The sequence below is a fragment of the Eutrigla gurnardus genome (genome assembly GCF_963514095.1).
Source record: "Eutrigla gurnardus genome assembly, chromosome: 20".
Classification (NCBI taxonomy): Eukaryota; Metazoa; Chordata; class Actinopteri; order Perciformes; family Triglidae; genus Eutrigla; species Eutrigla gurnardus.
In genome coordinates, this window is record NC_139931.1 from 978017 (window position 1) to 1003876 (window position 25860).

General features: G+C 42.0%; 1 protein-coding gene across 2 annotated transcripts; it reads right to left on the reverse strand.

The window, feature by feature from the left end:
* Positions 1–868: 868 nt before the first annotated feature.
* LOC311030866 (somatostatin receptor 3) lies at positions 869–13992 on the reverse strand. 2 transcript variants are annotated; one of them, XM_084036894.1, is made up of 2 exons: positions 13762–13992; positions 869–3016 (listed from the first exon to the last, which is right to left on the reverse strand). In XM_084036894.1, exon 2 carries the CDS (start codon positions 2953–2955, stop codon positions 1501–1503), a length of 1455 nt encoding a protein of 484 aa, XP_083893020.1. In that variant the 5' UTR covers positions 2956–3016; positions 13762–13992; the 3' UTR covers positions 869–1500. The 2 variants fall into 2 exon arrangements, with proteins under 2 accessions (XP_083893020.1, XP_083893019.1); XM_084036893.1 differs by having other exon boundaries at positions 869–3021.
* Between the last annotated feature and the right edge of the window lie 11868 nt (positions 13993–25860).

A 25860-nucleotide genomic window follows, 5' to 3' on the forward strand; every position in this document is an offset into this window, starting at 1 on the left:
CATACTACCAACACCAAATGCAGTTGGAACCCAAGGGCCTGGGCTGCACCAGATTTCTGCCTAAAAGCCTATTAAGGCAGTTTTCTCTCACCACTGTCGCTGTAACGCTTGCCCCTGGGTGATGTTGGGAATTTGAAATTGTGTTGACTCTTGAAATTTTGAGCGTATTCTAGTCCTGCTCAATGTGTTAAGTGTCCTGAGATGACTGCTGTTGTGATTTGACACTATAAATAAAATTGAATTGAATTGATGATGATGATGAGATGATGATGATGAGATTTAACGGGAACATTTATGCACTGCAGTCGTCATGAACCAAAGCGATGCAAGCAGAAGAGCCACAGTGTAGAAATACTCTGTTACAAGGAAAAGTCATGCATTAAAAAATCCTACTGCAGTCAAAGTCAAACAATACACTGTTGTGTCATAATGCTTGATGCATTAATGTGTTCATCACTCTAATGTTGCATCAACGCGGGTACGCCTCATTATTTTGTTTTCCAGAACAAAAATAATGTTTTTATAATAATAATAATTTTGAGTTAAAAAGGAGATCTGAGATTTTTTACTTTTTTTTTTCCACCATTGCAATAAACATTATAAAATCAATTGATAATGTAATGAAGTAATTGTTGTAATGTACTTACTTTAAACAAGTGCATTAAGTGATGACGTCCAGATCTTGTAACGGTAAAGCTTAGCGCCCACCCCTCCGGTTTCCTGCCTGCGGTAACCATGGTAACCTCTGACAGCACTGTTTGCCGTCGCCACGTTGAGAGCCGTGTGGAGGCAACAGATTTTGCTAAAATAAAATATATAACTAAGACGAACTTGATGCAGATGTATTACCATCATCCCGGTTTGCAAATGTATTATTAATGTTTAAAAAAAAAGAATAATCCTATCGGCATATTTAAGGTCGGCAGCTGCAGCGTAGTCTTTATGTCTTGAACTATTCACACTGAAACTGCTGAATGCAGCTGTGAAGGTCTTTCTTTCTTTGGTAACGATTTATGTGAATTAAAACTTTCCTACAAACTGTTTTTCTTTAGTTAGGGAAAGATTGTGGATTTGGTTTGATACTGGGGGGAAAAAAGCATCAATATTTAAAAGAAACGACGATACATCAAAATGTTTTTGTTGCCTAAAGCCACAACCTAACCTTGTCACCAGCTGCAATCACATCTCCAGTAAAACATCGATAAACATAATTAATATCTCAAATAAATGAATGCCATGTCATCGATGCCTTTGCAGGGAACATAAGTTCATAGGGTCAAATCTGAGCGTGTGATTGGTCACATTATGGAAACAAACACTCGACATGAGATAAAAGCAAATAAAGGCACAACTTTGTACATTCATATTCATGCATATTTACACAAAACAGGAAAACATTCTGCATGTTGAACTTTAACAACCCCTTCAAATGTTCAAAAGTCAATCGATCCAGAAACTGTTGATTTATAATTCATGTATTTATATCTATATATAGTAGTTTTACAGGTAGCTGATCTCCAGCGAGGTGCTCTGGTCCAAGATGTCCTCCGGCAGCGTTTTAATGCTCCCGGTTTTGGTCCCATTGAGGAGCAGCGGTGCGGTCAGCGTGGACCCATTGGCCGGATCTTTCCCCCCCGCCACCGCCGTCGTCATCACGTCCCCGGATCCGTCCTTCCTGTCTGGGGACGCCGGCTCCGTCGGCCCCGGGGTCGCCCCCTTCTCCGCCAGCAGTGGCTGCGAGCTCTCCGTCTGGAAGCCGGCGTTGCCGTTCTGGGCGATCCTGTAGATCTCGGTCATCTCGGAGACGTCCTCCTCGTCGTCCTCCTCCTCATCCCGGACCGCCCGTCTCAGGCTCTCCCTTGGCATGAGCGCCTTCCGGCCCCCCTCCTTCTGCTGCTGCTGGCGCTCCATGGGCTCGTGGTTCTCCACCTTTCTCGTGGAGCGGCACAGCGCCTTCCGGAAACCCCGCTTGAAGTTGTCTGACAGGAAGCCGTAGACGATGGGGTTGGCGCAGCTGTTGGCGTAGCCGAGCACCACCACGAAGTAGTAGAGGCCCTGGTACTCGGGGGGCAGCGCCACCACCAGGTTGATGATGTTCAGTGCGTAGAAGGGCAGCCAGCAGAAGACGAAGACGGCGACCACGATGACGACCATGCGCGTCACCTTCCTCTCCGACTTGCGGCGCTTGGTGGAGGTGGCGTGCACCTTCTTGCCCGAGCTGCGGATCTTGAAGACGATGAGCAGGTAGCAGAGGCAGATGATGAGCAGCGGGCAGAAGAAGCCGACCGTGGACGTGTAGATGATGAACGCCGCCTGCCAGATGTTGGCCGGCTGCGGCCACGCGATGTTGCACGTGCCGCCGGCCTTCTGGATGTTGGCGAAGATGACCACGGGCAGCACCACCAGAAACGACAGCGCCCACACGGTGCCGTTCACCACCTTGGCCACTCGGGGGCGCCGCCACTTGCTGGAGTGGATGGGGTGCACCACGGCGAAGTAGCGGTCGATGCTCATCACGGTGAGGCAGAAGATGCTGGTGAACTGGTTGATGGAGTCGACGGTCATCACCAGGCGGCACATGAAGGAGCCGAAGGGCCACGCCTGCAGCGTGTTCTGCACGGCCAGGAACGGCAGGCCGAGCATGAACAGCTCGTCGGCGATCGCCAGGTTCAGGATGTAGATGTTGGTCACCGACTCGATCTTGGAGTAGTGCAGCACGATGTGGATGACCAGGGTGTTGCCGCCGAGGCCGATGACGCACACGACGATGTATATGAGCGGTATGAGGACCCCCGCCACGCTGGGGCCCGACGGCACGTCCGTGGCGTTGGAGCCGGTGGCGTTGAACAGCGTCTCGTTAAGGTCGCTGTCGTTGAACATGAGCAGGAAGAGGGGGAGACCCGGCGAGGCCGAGCCGCTGTCGTTCTCCCACGCCTCCGCCGCCATCGGAGACATCGGACCAGACGGCGCCCGTTGGATGTGCTCTCTTCCTGTCGCCGTCTCAGCTCCCGCCCATCTGCTCTGTTTGGGGGAAGGAGGAAATGAATTAGTTATCTCACTGAAGAGGCTTCCACGTTTCTTTCATCTCCGGAGACTGAAAAGACATAAAAACACGTCTTTGTCCTCCGAGGAGGCCAGAGATTTAATAAGGAATTATGTTGTTGTGTTAAAAAGGATATTTAGTTCAATTTACACACTTACATTGACTTTAGAAAATGTCCTTTATTGTAAATAATGTCAATGTTTGAACTAAAAAATACAAGAAAATAACACATAATTCAATCATTATGTGTTAAAGCAAAAAGCAAAGAACATTTCTGCACAATTCACACGACCACAACAGACAATGAAGTATATTTTTCCATGTTTTCCCCCGTGCTTGTTCAGATGAATAGCAACGGTGGTGAAGTAATTAGCAATTATGTTGGAATAGAGCTCACGAGGGACGTGATGATAAAATTGGAGAAGAAATGTTTGCAAACACATGCGCCGTCTCAGCGGTTCAGCCAAGCCAATTGGATTCTTTGCACAGAGAACTGAGCACAAAGCAATCACCAAACACTGTCATCAACATGTTTACGGCGACAAAACAGAAGATAACACTCAGAGGGCGAGAGACCCAAAAATAAATAAAAAACGCAGATAATACGATGGAAAAGAATCGGACACGAAATAATGAGTCAGGCAGGAAACAATTAAAAGCGGTGCTGAAGATGTTTGCAGGTCGATGCTGCTGCTGTGTATTTGGACTGTTGATACGGCAGCTAAGTTAAACAGAGCGTGTTCCCACGTGTGGGGGCGACGCTGGGAATTTCTTTAGCAACCCAGCAGCACTGTGGTCAACATGGACCGGGAACCGGAGAGACGGCTGTCGCACGCTCGGCGGAGGTGAGACAGGTGTGGCGTCATGAATACATCTCAACAGCTGCTGCACTCACATTCACTCACACTATTTAAATTAATTTAGAAAGGAAAGAATGAGCCTGTACTCTGAAGAGTGAAGCCGAGGCTGAAGTACCTTAAATTTGCATTCTCTCTGCTGGCCACCAGGGGGCGACTCCTCTCTGGTTGTATAGAAGTCTATGAGAAAATGGTCCTACTACTCTCTGCTGGCCACCAGGGGGCGACTCCTCTCTGGTTGTATAGAAGTCTATGAGAAAATGGTCCTACTACTCTCTGCTGGCCAACAGGGGGCGACTCCTCTCTGGTTGTATAGAAGTCTATGAGAAAATGGTCCTACTTCTCTCTGCTGGCCACCAGGGGGCGACTCCTCTCTGGTTGTATAGAAGTCTATGAGAAAATGGTCCTACTTCTCTCTGCTGGCCACCAGGGGGCGACTCCTCTCTGGTTGTATAGAAGTCTATGAGAAAATGGTCCTACTTCTCTCTGCTGGCCACCAGGGGGCGACTCCTCTCTGGTTGTATAGAAGTCTATGAGAAAATGGTCCTACTTCTCTCTGCTGGCCACCAGGGGGCGACTCCTCTCTGGTTGTATAGAAGTCTATGAGAAAATGGTCCTACTTCTCTCTGCTGGCCACCAGGGGGCGACTCCTCTCTGGTTGTATAGAAGTCTATGAGAAAATGGTCCTACTTCTCTCTGCTGGCCACCAGGGGGCGACTCCTCTCTGGTTGTATAGAAGTCTATGAGAAAATGGTCCTACTTCTCTCTTGATGTATTATCTCAGTAAACATTGTAAACATGAGTTTATGGTCTCAATCTCTAGTTTCAAGTCTTCTTCAATCCAGCATGATGTTCATTTAGTACATTATGGTCCATTTAGAGTCCACCAGACCAGAAAGCAGAGGATGCCTTAGGGCGGGACTACCTGGTGATTGACAGGTCGCTACCATGGCGATTTTGATTGAAATTAAAGGTAAAGTATTTCCCTTCTGAAATGTAGTGAAGTAGAAGTAGAAAGTACAGTTACCTCAAAATTGCACTCTAATTAACGTCAAAAAACTAAACTCATGAAATCAGAATGAAACATACAGTAACACTTTTTTATGAATATAAACCACAGTGTGCAGTGATGCCAAAGACACGACATCAAGACATACACTCTCGCCTTTTTCATTTCACTCGTCATTAACCGCACAGCTGCACCGCAGAGAAGTCAATATCATATCACAATAAAAGCATCATCTGCTCCATTTCAGAGGAAACGCTGTCGACCATCTCCTCCTTTTTTATCTTCCTTCCAAAATGTTTGATGTTGCTTTTCAGAAAATCAACAGTGAGAAAGAAAAAAACGCAGATGTCCGGAACTCGTTGACGGGAGTTCATCAAACAAATGGACTGAAAGGTTATCGACGCCTCGGCGGCCACAGCTGTAAGAGTCTATTAAAAAGACATCCAGCCTCTCCGAGTTCCATTTCAAAAACCAGCGAAACAAAGAAAAATCCACAGATGTCTCTTTTTTGAGACCAGAGTTGTTTTCTGTGATTTCAGCACAGTTGTCACATGCATCATTTCTTTTTTAATATCTCCCAATTCCTTGTGATTACGGTCATTCCACATTCAATTTGGTGATCTGGGTCACCATGGCAACCGGCGGGGGAAAGAAAACCCCGAGATGAGTGTCGTAAATCAAACAGAACCGAATAAACGGGGAGAGAAACAAGGATGGCCTTTTTTTACTTTCATTTTTCTCCTCTCTTTCCTCGAGTGAAAATGTTTCAAAGAGAATACAAATAAAACACTTTGTCTGCTGGTCGCCGTGGTGATGAATGACACAATAAAGAAATAACAAACAGCTCAGGTCGAAGCTTCGTGTTATTTCTTTAGAAGCAGGATTAGATCCATACGTTGGTTTTTCCTTCTACGGATGTTGGAAAATGACAGTTAGCACAATTTGGACCCTGGTTTTCAATTTAAAAGTCAAAAGCAGCATTTAGATTTATTTTGGCAACGCAGGTCATGTGACCGAGGCGGCGATCAGACTGATCAATAAGCAGAAGCTCTGACAGTCTGAGGCCAAAAGCAGCATGTGATGAAGGAGGACGCCGGCTATATATATACATCTATATCTGAGCGGTCTCACATCTGCTGCTTCTGATTGGCCGGCGGTCTGATCGGCATGGAGGACTCCTCTCTTGACCCATTTATTCCTCTTGGATCGTCCACTGATTCACTTTTGGGCAGAACTATTTGGATCAAAGGCAGCTTTATCGTTTTTAAATCATTTCCAAACAATCTGGAATACCTGGAAACAGCAAAATACGATCTTGTTTATTCCACTTAAGTACTTTGAAGTTCTAAAACTCAAGATCACATTTGGCTTTTCGCCGTTAGATTTCATTCTGAGTGGCGGAGATCCAAAATACCCTCACACACACACACACACACACACACACACACACACACACACACACACACACACACACACACACACACTCGTGGGAGGCATTGACAGGAAACAATGCATTTTAATGTTATCTCATTGATAACAGCCTCACCATTTACCGTTCACACTTAACTCTGTATCAGTTAAGCATCCGCTAATGACAAACAAGCTGCAGCTAATTAGCATTAGCTTTACTGGTCACGATGAAATCTAGTGATTCGTGTCATGGACACACATTTTAGTTGCTTTTCCCCCCCGTGTCACTCAGCAGGAAAACAAAGACATTGGGAACGCAGACGTCAAATAAAACCGGACTTTCGTAACTAACGTTCTAACTCCCAATAAAAATACTTGAGTTTGTAGTATAGTATAGTATAGTATGTAGTATGTAAGGTATTTGTGCCCATGTCTGCCCACTCTGAAACCTGCCGCTATCAGAGCTGCTGAAGGTGAAACGCTGCTTTATCTCAAACGTGACACACGAGTTACATTAAGTACAGAAACGGTGACTGACTGGAATAATTATACAAACACCCCCATGTTTGAACAACACTATGACGTACAACGTTCTGAACTGCCTGAGAAAATAATGTTTCACTATATAGAACAGAGGTCATCAACGTTTTCAGGCCAAAGAGCTTTATAGAGACCGGGAGGAGGAACCCCCTATAACATATTGCATAATGTTCTTATTAAACCAGCCAATAATAGTGTGTAGTGCAGCCTAGGGCCATGTATAACAGTATGTTGTAATGATGGATGTATACACTGCTTAGCCATTAAAATAATAATTGTTGACAGATTCAGATTAAAAATTTCTACAACTTCTCAACATAATATTCAACAAACAGGAAGATTTATATTTGCTTAGGTTGTATTCATGTTAAAGGTGTATTTTTGGGGGAACCCCTGCAGTATCTCTGCGGACCCTCTAGTGGTCCGGGACCCCCTGTTGAAGATCTATGATATAGACCATATAAGATTCCCTACATCAATATCCAGAATGTTTCAAGTAAAGTATAATTAAGAAGGTTTATATCTCTGTTAATGGACATTAACAGGTGTAACATGAACAAACTGCCGATGAGCTGCAGGTGAAGGAACGTTTGTATCTCACGCGCTTTGACCTGCAGCTCGCTGCTGACAGGAAATGCCAAACTGCTGCGACGCTCGGCGGCGGTGAGTCGAGCATCACAAAGGTCAGCTGACAGCCGGAGCACTTGAAAGGTTCAGAGGATTTCAGAGAGTGCTTTGTCATCCTGACAGCGAGCTTGCACATCTACAGATCCATTCAGGTACACGAGGAGGAATCAGAGCTTCTTCTACCGCAGCGTCGGATTATCAGCCGAATGTGCAGCTCACCTCACCGCTCATTGATTATTAATAAAGTCCCGCTTCATCCAAATCTTCAATTTGTACATTAAAAAAATTACAAAAAACAGATTTAAATTAGATTTGGGGATAAATATTGCTTGGATTGAGGTTATAACATTGGTGCAAGTGGACTGGAAACAGAGAATAAAGGGATCATGTGACTTTAACATGACTGGAGAATTAACACTAACCGACTCCTAATATTTTCTTCCTTTTCTATTGTGGTTAAATTCTACGTACATATTAATATAAACTTGATAATGGAACAGGCACAGACGAGCAGAAGGACACACTTAGAGAACATGGTGGAGGATTTAACCACTAAAGACACAGATATCTGGTGGTGGAGACCAAAAACGGAGCTAAAATAGGGAGAATATTGGACTTACAATCATCAGGTTACGACTATGAACGATCATGATGATGTATAAAGACGAACATAGTGCCAACTCTTAGAAGAAAGTAAAACTGTAAATGTTACTATAATTGTCAAAAAGTGGGATTTTAAAAACTGCAGGGGTCCGTTTCACAAAGCAGGTTTAGTGAAAACCTTGAGTTAGTTAACCCTGAGATGAGGGAAACTCTGGTTTTTCGGTTTCACAAAGCCAGTTCAGCATAAATCTGAGTCAGTTACCCGGGTAACATACTCCGTGAACCTAACCTGCTCGCTAGCAGGTTTGCTTCAACAAACCGTGAGTTTCTCCCTACATGTCTCCGCCTTTTTCGGAATCTGAACCAACTCTGAAAAAAATGTGCCGTCCTTTCATCGTCAACCTAATCGATACGGAAATAAAAGTGATTCTAGCAGCTTTGCATCGGGAGAAGATTTTGATTACCTTTCCTTCCAATCACATTAGATATTATCATAACAATATTCTCCGACATTTTCAACATTTCATATTGCGGACATAATCCGCAACCAGATTCTTTGCGTAGGTAGTTTTTTTGCGAACGGGAGATTTATGAAATGTTTAAGTACATTTCTGTGTTGAAATACCTGCTTATATTTACTGTTTAATATGTGAAATATGATTAAAATCATATGCCTTAGTCAACGTATTTGCGCAATATTCTTATGCTTAATTTTCAACTGACGCCACTTTCTTTCTGTGCCTGGGGGGATTACACCCAATGAAAATGATAACTCATTCAGTGCGCTACTTTGTGAACTACGGGAGTTGAACCCCTGTTGCCTGCGCCGGGGGTGGCGTTGCTAACCGCTACACCACAGTGTCGCTCTGCAAGACTGAAAAGAAAGACTTATTACCTTTAGATCAATCGACTGTTTCATTCAGTTATACACATTAGATCGGGCAGTAATTGTCTGCCACGCTAACTATCGCTACTTTGCTGCAGTTACGTTGCTCCGCTTTCTCAGGATGAGCTCGTTTTCTACATAAACACTCAGTAATATCTAATAACACTCTCTCGGTTGCCATGGTGAATCGTAGTATCGGAGCTCCATTGATGATGACGCGCGTAACTCAGAGTTTACATACTCAGAGTTGACTGAACTAATTCAAAACCACTGTTCTGAAACTGAAAACTCAGAGTTGCCCATCTCAGAGTTGGTCAACTCAGAGTTCAGGGTTAGGTTGAACCTGCTTTGTGAAACGGGCCCCAGGGAACATTAATAATCAGCGTTATATTGGTGTCAACATGTCCGTCTTCAGCAGAAAGCAGGTCACGGTCATGCTTGAGGACATCGGCCGACATGTTTGAATAGCGTATTTGTTTAGCTTTCTTTTGTATTTTTTTTCCCTCTTGGAAGCCGAGACTGAACATTCGGCGTTTTGCCAAGCAGTTAACTGAGTGAAATATTCATATTATTATCAGGAAGGTTTACAAACAAAGAATGAAGGTTACATGAAAAATGAAGACAAACACTGCAAAAAAAAGCAATTTACTACATTCTGAATAGGAAATGGCCTTTAAATGAATATCAGTGTAGAAGAGTATCAGATGCAGAAGTATTTTTAACCCCCTCGAGTCAACAGGGAGCTGCTCATTTTAAAGCTTTTTTCCCCCCAGTGTTGAACATCCATGAAACATATAGTGCCTCCATGTTTGAAGTGTGCAGTGATGCTTGCCCATTCATTTCACTCTTCATTTACTGCACAGCTGTACGACACAAGATTCAATCTCACAGAAGAGTCGAAGGCTTTGTGTTGAAACGGCATCGAGCTTCTGATCGTGACGTACTCCGTTGAAAAGATCAGCTCACCACCTTCTCCAGCTCCGATGGATGGATGTCATGATATTATCGGTTGGTACCAGCCGATGTGAGTGTTTCCAGCAAGAAAGGAACATTGGATTTTTATATAATATAACATGTTCAGCAGGTATTGTGAACGGTATGAACGGGGATTTGATCTAAAAGGGTTAAAAAGGCTTTTTTTTAAAATTCGGCTTGACTTTAAGTTTGTTCATTTTCCCTCAAAAAGCCTGGGAATGAAGGCAACCAATCAGTGTCCAGCACTGCTATCTATCATGTTGGGCTCTGCAGGTTCTCCATGTGAGGTAGAAGCCGATCTCCAAGGGCCGAAGGAAGAAAAACATCAGAGCAAAAAATGGAAATATCCTCTTCACATGTCTTTCATTTTCTTTCCTTCAGCTCCATTTTTAAAAAGAACAGGGAGATAAAAACCAACTGAACACATCAATCTCATGCCTGAAGAAGAAGGTTTACCGTTATATATATATATAGTATATATATATAGTCCTGCTGAGGTCGGACCATCTAATTATTACATTTATTTAATCATTTAATATTGCTGCTGCAGGAAGATTCTCCTTCAACAGACGTTATATTTTCATACTTTCATTCATGCATGAATACGTGAATTAAACAAGATAATAACATGGAAAATGCTTCATTACTTTCTTGAGGAGAAGACTGATGAAAATAAAGATAATTATTAATAAATAAAGATTAGACTGACCAGCAGCTGGTTGAATGAATGGACATGCGTAAACAAGAGTCGTAGGATCCAGATTTTTTGATTTGTAAAACCAATTTAAAGTTGAAGTACAGACTAAAACCAACGTATAATTGTCAAATTATTGCACAACATTGAGGCACTTTTGTTTTTTGAGTTTCCACGTGCACATTTCATCTTGTATCCGATCGTACATGTTATTATTTGTTTAATCTGTAAAATCGTGATGTAAAAATAACAAATTGTGATGTTCGGAGGGTTGCATACAACGCATTATTCATAGTTTAGCGGATTATTTTATTACTCTATGGCACGAAAATGTAGGCCTATAATAATAAATCATTTTTGACAATTATTATAATGTATTAATGTACAAAAAACAAACAAAATACAATAAATATGCTCTCCAGAAAGCTACATGACTCCATTGATATTGACATTAAGATGTTGTGTGATCTCTAAGCACACAGCTTCACGTTCTTTAGTGACCAAACCCGGATCTAAAAGTCCACATTTGACTTCTGTACGTATGTTTTTATTACTCTGCAGCTCCAAACATGAAATATTTGACCTCTTGTGCTATAGACGCGACTTTGGGTTATTGTTTTGCCCTCCGGGTCTCCGTTTCAATCACATGACTGAAAAACGATGAATTGTTTTGGATCTGGTTACTGTTGCTAGGCAACCAGCGGAGACTCCACTTCATGTAGAGATCAGCTAATTCTTCTCATCTAACATTTTTAATTCATGAGTTTTAGGGCTGGACCAAGCCAGGCAGGACACCCCCCCTCCTCCCATGTTACAGTCTTCATGCTAAGATAATTAGCTTATAGCTTATTATCATATTTACCTTACAGACACGAGTCATCTTAAGTCTCTGCCAGGAAGTGAAACTATCAGTTCGTGTTATGACTGAACAAAGAACACTTACATAAAACTCTAACAGCCTGATGAAGCCAGTAATGTTTCATATAAAAAGAGGAAATAAAAACTCTCATTGCTTCCCTAAACACCGATTTTCTTTCTTTGACGAGGCATCAGATTGTTCCCGCTTTCTGTGCTTTTGACATCTTAAAAGGCAATTTAGCCTGAAATTATACTGTGAGTTGTTCTGATTAACTTCCCACCTGTGGCAACCATGTGTGTGTGTGTGTGTGTGTGTGTGTGTGTGTGTGTGTGATGCCATCATTTTGCTATTAGAGAGTGAATGCATTATAATGTCTATTTCCAGGATCACACATTGAATAATATCTGAATCTTTTGCTTCCACTTTAAAATAATGAAAATATAATGAAGCATTTCACATGAAAAGTGTGTTGGATGTGTCGGAGCGTGACGTTGGTTTTGCTCCTCTGAACGGAACAGAACGAATCCTGTCAGATGATCGTCACAATAATACTCATATTCACAGTTGGGATTTTTTCAAGGTGGAAAAATGTGTTTTCTCTCCCAGAGGCTGACCCGAGTGTGAAAAGAAACAAAGATGCAGCAGTCTTCGTGTGTTAATGAAGGATGACAGATTAATTTAACGAAGCAAAATGTTCAGCAACATCAAGGCAAAGCTGTATTGCTGATTTTGTCCACGTAATCCACCTCTAGTGGGGTGAGACGCATCTATTATCACAGGATGGCTGAATGATCTTTCTTGAATCTTATATACTGCTAATAAATGTTTACACTGAAAGTCCTTTTAGATCACATCCTCAGTCATTATACTATGCTGCTGTCAGATCAAAACCCAATATTTGTATTCGTCCTGAAAAAGAAATATGACGCATGCTTACATCAGCTTGAACCAATCAATTTCAACCACTAATATCATGACATCCATCCATCAATCAATCAGCAGTCTGTCCCGCCTGCCTATCACCATCAAATCATCCACCGTTTCTTCAATTTGTCACCATAGAGACTTAAAACCACCACAGAGACACTCAAAACCACCACAGAGTCACTCAAAACCACCACAAAGACACTCAAAACCACCACAAAGAGACACAAAGTGACCACAGAGAGACTCAACGCCACCACAGAGAGACTCAACGCCACCACAAAGACACTCAAAACCACCACAGAGACTCAAAACCACCAAAATTCTATATCCATGAAATAAACATGCAATAATGCGAGTGAGACTATCTGTATTCTTCTGAAAGGTGAAAAATAACATATTTATTCTATAAAAAAGTAGTCCTGCATAATATTTTATGCTGAATACAAAAATGTAATTAAACATTGCATTGTTATTTTTAACATTATTCAATAGACTACATGCCGGCAGGGGAGAGTGTGTCCTAAACGTATTAAAACATTAATCATAAGAATCACGATTCATCCGATTAAATGCATTTATATCGATTATTGGTGAAGCCAAAACGATTCATTCTATTTATTTATTTTAGCAGATCGATTTAGTAGAATCTATAGGACTGACAATCGATTCATCGATTAATCGAATTAATCGTTACACCTCTACTCAAAACCACCACAAAGTGACTTAAAACCACCACAGAGACTCAAAACCACCACAAAGAGACTCAAAACCACCACAAATAGACTCAAAGTGACCACAAAGACACACAAAACCACCACAAAGAGACTCAAAGCCACCACAAAGAGACTCAAAGCCACCACAGAGAGACTCAAAGTGACCACAAAGAGACTCAAAACCACCACAAAGAGACTCAAAGTGACCACAAAGAGACTCAAAACCACCACAAAGAGACTCAAAACCACCACAAAGAGAGTGAGTGTTGTCTGTAGTCACTCGTGTCTCTTTCAGTCTGGGGGTCTTGGCCCTGTCTTGGATGGTTGGGGGTCTGGGTCCAGGGGTCCCTTGTCTCATAATCTGACCATTGCCGTGGGCTATTGGAGTCACTAATATAATTGTAGAGTATTTAAAGTTGTTTAATCGGCATTAATGTCTTACTGAATAGCTGTAATAAATAAATAATAATAAATATGATGCAGTTTGTTATTGCAGATAATTTGACTCGTTTTTATGAAGGAAAAGTTAGTGAAGTGGTCTGTGGTAGAGACCCTGATCCAGGACCTTCTGCTGCGGACTCAGTTAGGCTCAAACCGTCCACTGATGTCTGAACTTACCTCTGCAAACCTTCGGAACTCCTCAGACCCGGTCTGTCTGCTGCTTTGGGGGGATTTATTGATGAAACGACGTGAGACGAGCAGCTGCGGTGGTTCTATTCCTCATCCTCCGAGTCCCTCCGAGTCCCTCCGGGTCCTGGTTCTCCCGGTGCTTCGTTTCCTCTGTGTGTTCCGGACCGACTGATGCGCTGAAGCCGCCGCCGCAGCGTTATGACCGGCTCTCTCTCGCTCGTAACTAGGTAACAGCTATGCCTGCTGGCTGCACGAGGCACGGAGGAGGAGGCGGCGACGTCCTGCGCGCGCGTCTGTGTGCGTGCGCGTGTGCGCGTGTGTTCTCCTCCAACGAGCCTGGAGAACATTCAAGACAGGAGGGTTCCACTCAGAACATTTCATTCACTCTTAAGGAAGAAATGTGTTTTTTAATGAAAAGCAGCAAAACGTTGAATTTTATAATCGTTTGTGTGTTTATTTATTACATTAAGGTCAAATCAGAACTGAAGGCCAATACGGTGGCCCGGAAGTGCCAAACACAACAGCATATTACACAACACAACAACACATTACACAAAAACAAAACACACAACACAAAAGCAAATCACAATATTTTTGTCTGTAAATTGTGCATGAATTATGAAACAGGTACACTTTCAGATCTGAACAGGTTAAATGTCATCTTCCATTTCAATTACAACATTTAAAAAGTTTTCTTTGCTTCAGAATCAGACAAATCTCAGACTTTTGTCCTCGTGCAATATCTCCTCTCGTCTCTCTGTCGCAGCTGATTTTATATTATTTGGTTCGAGCAATAAAAAAGCAATAAAGAAATCATAAGCATCAAATGTTTATGAGATTTGTCAACGGTTTCAAATTGTTCTCAGCAACCAGTGATGAATAAGAGCAGTCACTGCTTATTCCTTATCAGAGTCAGTCCTACATGTGAGTCGTTCAGGCCTGCAGACTCTTATTATTGGTTCTCCAGATTGGTGCCGCGGGTCTCGTAAACCCAGATTAGAAATCTGCCTGTCAGATGTATGGATCGAGCCGCAGTGCGACAGATCAATACGTCGTTAGGTGTCGAGGTAATCCTCGTTATCACTTCTCCCCGTCACAAACACTTCTCTGAACCCTTCAAGGCTGCTGGGAGGCTTTCACTGAGACGGGAGGATCAGCCCATCTGTTGCTGCAGGAGTGTGTGTGTGTGTGTGTGTGTGTGTGTGTGTGTGTGTGTGTGTGTGTGTGTGTGTGTGTGTGTGTGTGTGCACGCTCTGCCAGAAGAATCATCCACATTTCATAGAAAACTAATGAAAAAACATGAGTAAAGAAATGATTTATATAAAACGTAACGATTATCTCATTTCATAATCAAGTACCGGATCTTAATGGACAATAAAGGATACTTTTATGTCTTTCATATTCAACACAAATATTTACAGTATAAAATGAAATACAGAAAAAACAGGAAAAATAATAAAAATTACATTTGAAAATGATCATCAGATATGAAAACTAAACAGGATTTGTAGTGAAAAGGGTAGAATGTGAAAACACTTGGGTGGCATTGTCATTATAACACACACACACACACACACACACACACACACATACACTCTTGTCGTCTATGTCCTTTGTGTGAGAATAGATTAAATGTAGAAAAATCAATAGCTGTAATGTGGACTCCTCCACCAACGAGGAGATGAACTTTCCATGAATATCGGTTGGAAAATTCTGACCGTAGATTCAACTATGATTCACATTTCATGGCTGTTTGCAGATTTAAAAAAAAAAATCAGTCTGAACAAAAAACTAAGACGGCGTATCAGGGCCACTGAAGAAGAAAAAACAGAGCCGAGAGGGGCGCAGTATTCTGGAAAAAAGTAGCAAATTTGCTACTTTATTATAGAGGTCATAGTGGAAGCAAACATGACCGGATGTTTGTCGTTGTGAAAGCTACCGCTAGCATCTTAGCTCCAAACCGCCCCCCATCAATAAACACCCACAAGATGACAATATTCATTACAAACATACATGTACATTCACGTCACGTTAGCTACCATACATGTTAGCATCAAAATAAAGTCGCAAATCTGCGACTTTGTCTCATCTCTCGGTCATGAAGTGTAAATAAAAAGTATCCAAACTTTTTTTTTTTAATTTTAGGAATAAAATAAAAACAAGAGTCAATTAAAACAATGATGTATTAGCTTGTCCAGTATTTAGTTAGTTGCAGACTCTCTCAGGGCTTCTTTTCATATTTCAAGACAACAATCGTATAATTTAGAGTTTACAACCAACTGGAGGTTTTCAACCTCGTTACTCGGCCCAGTGCCAGCAGCCAATCATAACGCCTCGTTCTCGGTAATGTACCGCCCGTTAGTGGAGTGGGAGCGGCGTCTCGGGGGAAAGCACTCCTACGGCGGCGTGAAAAGGTCACGCACCGTGCCCACACGCCTTCCCGGGCCGCCGCCATTGTTACAGATAACGCCGCCTTTAAATGGCAAACGGAGACAAAAAAGAAAGGAAGTCAATTAAAAAGAAATAATGGGGGACGTCTTTGTCTCCAGCTTGGCGTTCATCTCCCACAGATGTGAATGTTTTTGTTAATTCAATTGGCGGGCCAAAAGAAGGAGAGAGACTGTGAAATTGAATGCCAGCGGGTGGGAATCAAACCCACGACATGCGAAACACATGGAGTCTGAGTGGGAGAGGCTCTCTGACTTTTTAGCCGTTTAGCCGTTTAGTTAAAGGTTCTGCACGCTTTCTGATGAGTCACAGGTGGATGATGAGGCGTGGGCGAACGCCGGAGCACGGCGAGCCAAAAACACAAAAAGAACGAAGGATCGTCTTAACGAGGTCTGCTTTCTGTCTTTCAGCTCTCCGACGGGCCGATCCACCCGCTATTTATAAGTCTGCTGCATAAATGTTAAAGGTTTAACAATTTAAACTTTTACATTCACTCAAGTTGTGTAATAAAGTTCACTATTAAGGTACTTATGATTTTTTAATCCACAGTTGATTTACATTAAAAGAAGATTAAACCAGTCAAAGATTAAACCGGTGTTTCCCAACCAATTTTGCTTAATGACGCTGTAGAAAAATACACTTATCCAGAAAATACTGTTTTTAAATGCTACTGAAGCAAAAGTATGAAGGTATCAGTAAAATGTACTTAAAGTATATAAAGCAAACGTTTGTCTGTTTGTCAGTGTTTTACAATATGATGTGCCAATATGACACTATGAATCCACTGCTAAAGTCTGCTGCGCCAACGAGTGTTAAAGGTTTAACAATTTAAAGTTTCAGATTCAAGTTGTGCAATTAAGTTGAATATTAAGGTACTTTTTAATCCACAGTTGATTTACATTAAAAGATTATTAAACCAGTCAAAGACTGACTTGTTGTATTTTATTGTTTATATCCTAGGATTTGTATTTTTTACGCTGCTGTATTAGTACTTTTACTGAAGTAAAGTGCTTCTTCCACTGCTGCTGCTTGATTAGTGACCAGAAAGAAGAATTAAACTAAAGTGCGTTCGAGGGCTCTTCAGTCTAAAAGTGAAACCTGCCGAGATGCACTTCAACAAGCCACCGATGCCCAGAGCTCCAGGACGGCCTCCATGACCTTTGACCTTTCTGTGAAGGGGAGAGGAGAGGCTTTGACATCCAATCAGTGATGAAATGACTGAAATGATCAAATACCGTATAAGGCTTATACATCCAGCGGTGGGTTAGCTTAGCTTAGCACAAAGAATTATTGTTAAAAAAAAAAACGATACAACTGCAACAGAACAAATGCTTCTTTTCTGGTGCACACTTGTATTTCGGGTTCCTTCTAGTTTATTTTTCCCATCAGGCCGTGCTGCAGCAGCCTCTCTCTGTTTGACCTCCCGCCCCTCCCTCCCCAAAAAGCCCACTCTGTTCCCACTAGTCCGTCAGTAATATAACCGACCACAGCTCTTCCTATAAAAATCTCACACACATAAATCTAAAATCAAGCTTGTGTGTTTGTGTATTGAGGTGTGAGCTTAGCTCGAGTGCTTATCTCTCCGCTGAATTAAAAAAGTAAAAAATACTCATTTATCCGCTTTGATGTGGAACCAGCTGCGACTCCGATTAGATAAGTGCTCTCTTTTCAGGCAGTCACTTCTGTTCGTTTCATCTCGTTCCAGGTTTCAAAAATGTAAAAAAAAACACAAGTGGAGCTCAACGGAGAAAAAGAGAGAGATGGCGCAGATGGCAATATTCGGTATCGGTAATTTAATCTTGTCTGTGTGTCTTCTCATGACATTTACAAAATTAATTATACCCCACTCGTAAAAAGGTCTGCACTCAAAGGTTAAAGTAGTAATATTATTATTACGCCGTATTAGTAGGTTCAAATTTACGAGATTACAAGTCTCAATATTACGAGAAAAAAGTTGCAGATTTATACAGGTGTATGCCAAGAGATTTGTTTATTTTGATGTAGTCACAACTTTTTTTCTCTGAAATTTGCAACTATTAACTCGCAAATTTGCTACTTTTTTTCTCGTACATTTGCGACTTTATAATCTCGCAAATTTTAAACTTTTTTTCTCGTAAATTTGTGACTTTATAATTTCGGAAATTTGCAACTTTTTTTTCTCTGAAATTTGTGACTTTATAACCTGCAAATTTGCTATTTTTTCTCATAAATTTGCAAGTTTATAATCTCGTAAAATTGTGACTTTTTTTCTTGTAAACTTTAGGGGTGTGACGAGATCTCGTACCACCTCGCGTTAAAAATCCGTCTCGCGAGATTTGTGAGCTATACATAGCTGAGGTTTTACAGACAGCTGTTACTGACTGGGAGCTTAAAAAACCCAACCACGGCATCGCTTATTGTTACCGACAATGCAGTAATATGGACGTGGCCGTGCGCAGCGCGGGATTGAAGTCGCACATCTGTTTTGCGCACACTTTAAATCTTGCAACCCAAGCTGGCCTCGGTGTTCCCCGCGTCGCTCGTTTACTCGGGCGGGTGAGACGTGTGACTGCTTTTTTTCATCGTAGTTCAGCGGCTACCGTGGTGAAAATGTCCAAGCAGAAACGGCTACAATTACCCGTCATCACACAAGTTAATGACGGGCACGTTGGATATGCTGGCTCGTTACCTTGAGCAGCAAGCTGCCATAGCAGCATCACCAGCCCAGAGGTAAGACAAAACTCCCGAAGCATTGATACGCTTGACAGCTGTGATGTCAGAGATGCTGAAGATGCTGTAGTTGCAGCATGTTGTTCATGACATACTTGGTCAGGCTACGTTTGCACTGTTTGCACTCTGTATTGATAAAGTAGAACTTTGATTTGGTTTTGCACATATTTACACTTGGGAAAAAGAAATATTTTATTTTATTTTAACTTTTATAAATTTTAGTTTCAGTTTAAATTTGTGAAAGAAGAAGTTTATTAAAAGACCATGCTTACATCATGCATGTAAAGAGTTATAATAAAATATTTCAAAATGCATGTGCAACTCTGTTAAATTAAAGTCTGTTAGTCCAGTCATATATTTTGTCATTATAGTTTTCTTAAAATCTCGTCTCGTCTCGTTCTCGTGAACCCAATATCGTGTCTCGTCTCGTTAGCGGAGTGTATCATCACACCCCTAGTAAACTTGCAACTTTATAATCTTGTAAATTTGCAATTTTTGTGTGTAAAATTGAGACTTTATAACCTGCAAATTTGCAACTTTTTTTCTCTCAAATTTGCAACTTAATAATAATCAATAATCAATAATCTCGTAAAATTGCGACTTTCTTCCTCATAAATTTGCTCCTTTTTTCTCAGAATATTGACCTCCTTTCAGGGCTCCATTTTATTTTTTTTTGTTACCTAAAATGGTTGCATTTTACAGCTTCAGATGTTTTTTAAAGTACTTTATACTCTGTTGGGTACTTTGATGTAGTAAATGTACAGACCATTTGCAAACTCCAATGCATTTTTTATATGTTTACACTTTAGAGTCCCTTGCGATCATATCTTCAAAGGCTCCCATTATCATGAATATTTCCAGACATTAAAAGACGACCACTGTCAGAATTATTAAAAATAACCATAAACCCCCACTCTGATAGTGTGTTTGCAGGCAGAGCTGTGTGTTGATTACGTAGCCAAGACGAGCTGTCTTTTGAAGCGGAGATGATAACGGCATCGTGAGGGATTGCATCATCTCCTCGAACCCTAATCATCGGCCTCATTGAGAAAAACACACCAGGAGACTGTTGTGCTGCTGGTTGTCATGACTTGATCGGCAATGCAACGGTGGGAATAATTCTTACCAAAGTAATCAGACTGAAGCATGTCCAAAATATCTGCTTCTCATGTTGGAATCCCAGGTGAGCAGAAAACAGCGTGAAGCATTTAGAGAGATAACAAATTGAATATAGTTAGTTTTCTTTATAATCAGCTGAGAATAAGAGTCTTGTTTGAGAGCTTTTTCTTTTTGCAGATTGTTGTTTTCTTGGTTAGAATGTTTTGCCTTCATTGACGTGCAATTTGCCTTAAAAGCACTCAGATGTATTAGGTTGTCGATTCCTAAGTAAGAAGCTTCTTATTGACCTCAGAATGGATTTTTTGTGCTGGCAGGTTTTCTCCTCATCATCCAGTTCTTTATATTTGTCCTTCCAAGTTTTTAAAAAAGTATTTTCATTGCACTGCACTGGTCACTCCAGATCTTCACATCCTCATTTTCTCTGTGGACTTCCTGTCACAGTGTCATTTTGACCATTTCATTGCATTGTTTTTTTTCCACAAAGCTTCTTCATTGAGGATTGAACTTTCTCAGCTTTCACAACATGGTAGGATTCATGCCGAAGCCTTTTCTTTGAGCTGAAGGATTTCTTTTATTGCATGCCTTCATTTTGCTGACTCATTGCTTCTTTCTCCGTCCTTGTTGTTGTTGCAGTTTCCTCCAAATCGCTTTCATTTTGAGGACAATGGTTAGGCTTAAAATAATACTTAACTAAGTAAAATACAGAGATAAGGGAAAACCCACCAGTCTTGAACGCTGGTCTCCTGGTTGCAAGTTGTGTGTTTGTTTGTCCCTTCCACCTCCCCATCAGCAGCAACTCAAAATATCTATACAAATATCATATATACATATATACATATATATATACACACACACAGTATATATATATCCATCCATCCATCCATCATCTACCGCTTATCCTGTATTCAGGGTCGCGGGGGGGCTGGAGCCGATCCCAGCTGTCATTGGGCGAAGGCAGGGTTCACCTGGACAGGTAACCAGTCTATCACAGGGAGACATGTAGAGACAGACAGGTAACCAGTCTATCACAGGGAGACATGTAGAGACAGACAGGTAACCAGTCTATCACAGGGAGACATGTAGAGACAGACAGGTAACCAGTCTATCACAGGGAGACATGTAGAGACAGACAGGTAACCAGTCTATCACAGGGAGACATGAGACAGACAGGTAACCAGTCTATCACAGGGCAGACATGTAGAGACAGACAGGTAACCAGTCTATCACAGGGAGACATGTAGAGACAGACAGGTAACCAGTCTATCACAGGGCCGACATGTAGAGACAGACAGGTAACCAGTCTATCACAGGGCCAACATGTAGAGACAGACAGGTAACCAGTCTATCACAGGGAGACATGTAGAGACAGACAGGTAACCAGTCTATCACAGGGAGACATGTAGAGACAGACAGGTAACCAGTCTATCACAGGGCCGACATGTAGAGACAGACAGGTAACCAGTCTATCACAGGGAGACATGTAGAGACAGACAGGTAACCAGCCTATCACAGGGAGACATGTAGAGACAGACAGGTAACCAGTCTATCACAGGGAGACATGTAGAGACAGACAGGTAACCAGTCTATCACAGGGCCAACATGTAGAGACAGACAGGTAACCAGTCTATCACAGGGAGACATGTAGAGACAGACAGGTAACCAGTCTATCACAGGGAGACATGTAGAGACAGACAGGTAACCAGTCTATCACAGGGCTGACATGTAGAGACAGACAGGTAACCAGTCTATCACAGGGCTGACATGTAGAGACAGACAGGTAACCAGTCTATCACAGGGAGACATGTAGAGACAGACAGGTAACCAGTCTATCACAGGGCTGACATGTAGAGACAGACAGGTAACCAGTCTATCACAGGGCCGACATGTAGAGACAGACAGGTAACCAGTCTATCACAGGGAGACATGTAGAGACAGACAGGTAACCAGTCTATCACAGGGAGACATGTAGAGACAGACAGGTAACCTGTCTATCACAGGGCTGACATGTAGAGACAGACAGGTAACCAGTCTATCACAGGGAGACATGTAGAGACAGACAGGTAACCAGTCTATCACAGGGCTGACATGTAGAGACAGACAGGTAACCAGTCTATCACAGGGCCGACATGTAGAGACAGACAGGTAACCAGTCTATCACAGGGCTAACATGTAGAGACAGACAGGTAACCAGTCTATCACAGGGAGACATGTAGAGACAGACAGGTAACCAGTCTATCACAGGGAGACATGTAGAGACAGACAGGTAACCAGTCTATCACAGGGGGACATGTAGAGACAGACAGGTAACCAGTCTATCACAGGGAGACATGTAGAGACAGACAGGTAACCAGTCTATCACAGGGCCGACATGTAGAGACAGACAGGTAACCAGTCTATCACAGGGAGACATGTAGAGACAGACAGGTAACCAGTCTATCACAGGGAGACATGTAGAGACAGACAGGTAACCAGTCTATCACAGGGAGACATGTAGAGACAGACAGGTAACCAGTCTATCACAGGGCCGACATGTAGAGACAGACAGGTAACCAGTCTATCACAGGGGGACATGTAGAGACAGACAGATAACCAGTCTATCACAGGGAGACATGTAGAGACAGACAGGTAACCAGTCTATCACAGGGAGACATGTAGAGACAGACAGGTAACCAGTCTATCACAGGGAGACATGTAGAGACAGACAGGTAACCAGTCTATCACAGGGCCGACATGTAGAGACAGACAGGTAACCAGTCTATCACAGGGCCAACATGTAGAGACAGACAGGTAACCAGTCTATCACAGGGAGACATGTAGAGACAGACAGGTAACCAGTCTATCACAGGGAGACATGTAGAGACAGACAGGTAACCAGTCTATCACAGGGAGACATGTAGAGACAGACAGGTAACCAGTCTATCACAGGGATACATGTAGAGACAGACAGGTAACCAGTCTATCACAGGGAGACATGTAGAGACAGACAGGTAACCAGTCTATCACAGGGAGACATGTAGAGACAGACAGGTAACCAGTCTATCACAGGGCTGACATGTAGAGACAGACAGGCAACCAGTCTATCACAGGGAGACATGTAGAGACAGACAGGTAACCAGTCTATCACAGGGAGACATGTAGAGACAGACAGGTAACCAGTCTATCACAGGGCTGACATGTAGAGACAGACAGGTAACCAGTCTATCACAGGGAGACATGTAGAGACAGACAGGTCCCCATCCTGCATGTCTTTGGACTGTGGGAGGAAGCCGGAGAACCCGGAGAGAACCCACGCTTACACGGGGAGAACATGCAAACTCCACACAGAAGGAACCCGGACCGACCCGGGGATCGAACCCGGGACCCTCTAGAGTGCTAACCACTACACCACCGTGCAGCCCTATATATATATATATATCTTCGGAGTAAAAGCACCGTGACATTTCAGTGGTGAACAGAACGTGAATACATGAATCTAATGATGTAAAGGCCTTTGAATGTGTATGAATGACACGAGAACAGAGTGTGTGTGTGTGTGTGTGTGTGTGTGTGTGTGTGTGTAGGTGTGTGTGTGTGTATCAGTGAATGAACTTGCCGAACGTCCATGGCCGTCCTCCAAACTTTCTTTCAGTGAGAGCGCTGCCAAGTACTCGCCGTTCTGAAACCGCACAGATGACCTTAAAGCCAGTCACATCCACTCAGAGGTTAAATGCAGAGAAAAGGTACATTTTCATGGACGATGTGAATGGTGAAAAATATGAAGAAAAAACACTGATTCCCTGTCAACAGCTTGCAGAGAAAGGAGAAGAGACTCTTCGATTCATTCAGAGTTGATAATATAAGATAAACCTCATAAGCCTTGACACCAGACAAAAGTCAAGTATAAATGGGAAAATATAATTGCTGGATTCAAGTTCTGAAAAGTGAGATGGAAGAAAGTATGGGAACTTGTGAAAAGGGCTTTAAGCATTTTTAAAAATGGGTTATTTTGCTTTAGAAGCTCCTCTCGAGCCTCAGACACTCAATATGACGTTTTCACAGTGACTCAGGACTTCTAAACCTTTGAGTTTAATCTGTTTGTCAAACTATGACAGGCGACGGACACAGAGCTCAAAAGCAAAACAGCTGTTTTGTATTATTTCTATGATTTTTAAGAGATTTTTTTACGTGCTCTTTATTTGATTTTGACATTCTCCATCAGCCTGCAAAACAGAATCATTGTTATATATGATTTATTACCTTTATATTTATATATGTATTTATTCAGTCAGTACCAGTTTATATTTATACACCACCCGACCTCAGATAGATCACTTCACTCCCACTATTCAAATCCACAGTCAAAACCCATCTGTGTAAGACGGCTTCTCCTCTATGATTTAAATTGTCTATTAAATCTATTATTATTATTATTATTATTATTATTATTATTATTATTATTATTATTATTATTATTATTATCTGTATTAAACATCTCATGTTTCAAGATGCTGCTGTTTATTTGCACTGAGCCTCGTAACCAGTTTTTTTTTTTTTTTTTTTGCTTTGCTTTGTTTTGCGTCACCATCTTATTCTTTCACAGCTACTCTGTGGGTCTTTGAATTAGTCCCTGGGGACAAATAAAGTTTTTTTTAATTTAATCTAATTGAAGATCACCGTAAAAAAGGATTGAAACAAGACATTTTGTCAACCTGTCATTCACACTTTGGCGCAAATCAAAGGATTTCACCGTTTATTCGGTTTGAAAACAGGAAAATGTTCATGAAAATCAGTTCAGTCGTTTTCTGAAATCAAACAAACCGAACCAAAACCAACGATGTCACAGATGGAAGACGTGTAGTGTTTTAAAGGAGAGCAATGAAGCTTAAAAAGGTTTGGTTTCCTAAACGTTCCCGATGATCCTGATATTGTTTCCCCAGCAGCTGAAACGCCCGCTGCATGAATAACACACAGTCATCGGGTCATAATTGGCGAGGTGTTCTGGGCCGTTTCAACAGTCCCCCTATGGAAATTAGTATTTTATAGCATCTAACAGAAGCTGAACAGTGATTGTGAAGAGACCATGAGAAGCAGAGCACAAAGTTGAATTCTGACTCGGAGCGGCAGAAAGAACCTTGGCTGAATGAAACCTCCGTCTGCGAACAACAATCACTTCAGGGTTAAGAGCTGATGAATAAAAGGCAGCGGCGTATTTCTCTCTGAGATGGACGTGTTGTTCGTGACTGTCGCATTGACTGTTTCGGACACTTTATCTCTCCTGAGAAAACTGATATTTTCTTGTTGATGATGTTTTCGTGACATTGGGACTCTTAGTGCTCCATTGGATTTATCGATGGTCAACATTAATGTGTGAACTATAGCTGTTGAGATATTTAACTGGAAACCAGAAGTGGAAGAGGAAAGGCAGTATCAACAAAGTGACTAGGATCCATCCTCTGGGGAACAGGAATGTCTGTAAAAGCATAACATTCATTGCTGAGATGTTTCAGTGTGCTGAAGGTCATTACCACATAGAGATAAAACATTTTAATTAGCTTTTTGTCAGAACTAGGCCTTGATGAAACCAGAACAAGAGAACTGCGGAGACAGAACCATGAAAATACGACGTATTATTATTAGCCTGGTGGTACTTTTGTGATGTGTGTTTTTTGTGTGAGACTAGCTGAACTTTGCACCTTGGAAACAAATAAAAGTACATCATGTACGGCAGACGATGACGATCCCGTCACCTCCGTGTCGTTTGGCACAATGCCGACATTATCCCGCTCGTAGCTAAAAAGATCAGAACGTCTCTCTTAACCTGACAAGGTATTG

Coding starts and splice junctions, on each gene's coding strand:
- LOC311030866 (XM_084036894.1), bottom strand. CDS start 2,955: ATGTCTCCGATGGCGGCGGAGGCGTGGGAGAACGACAGCGGCTCGGCC.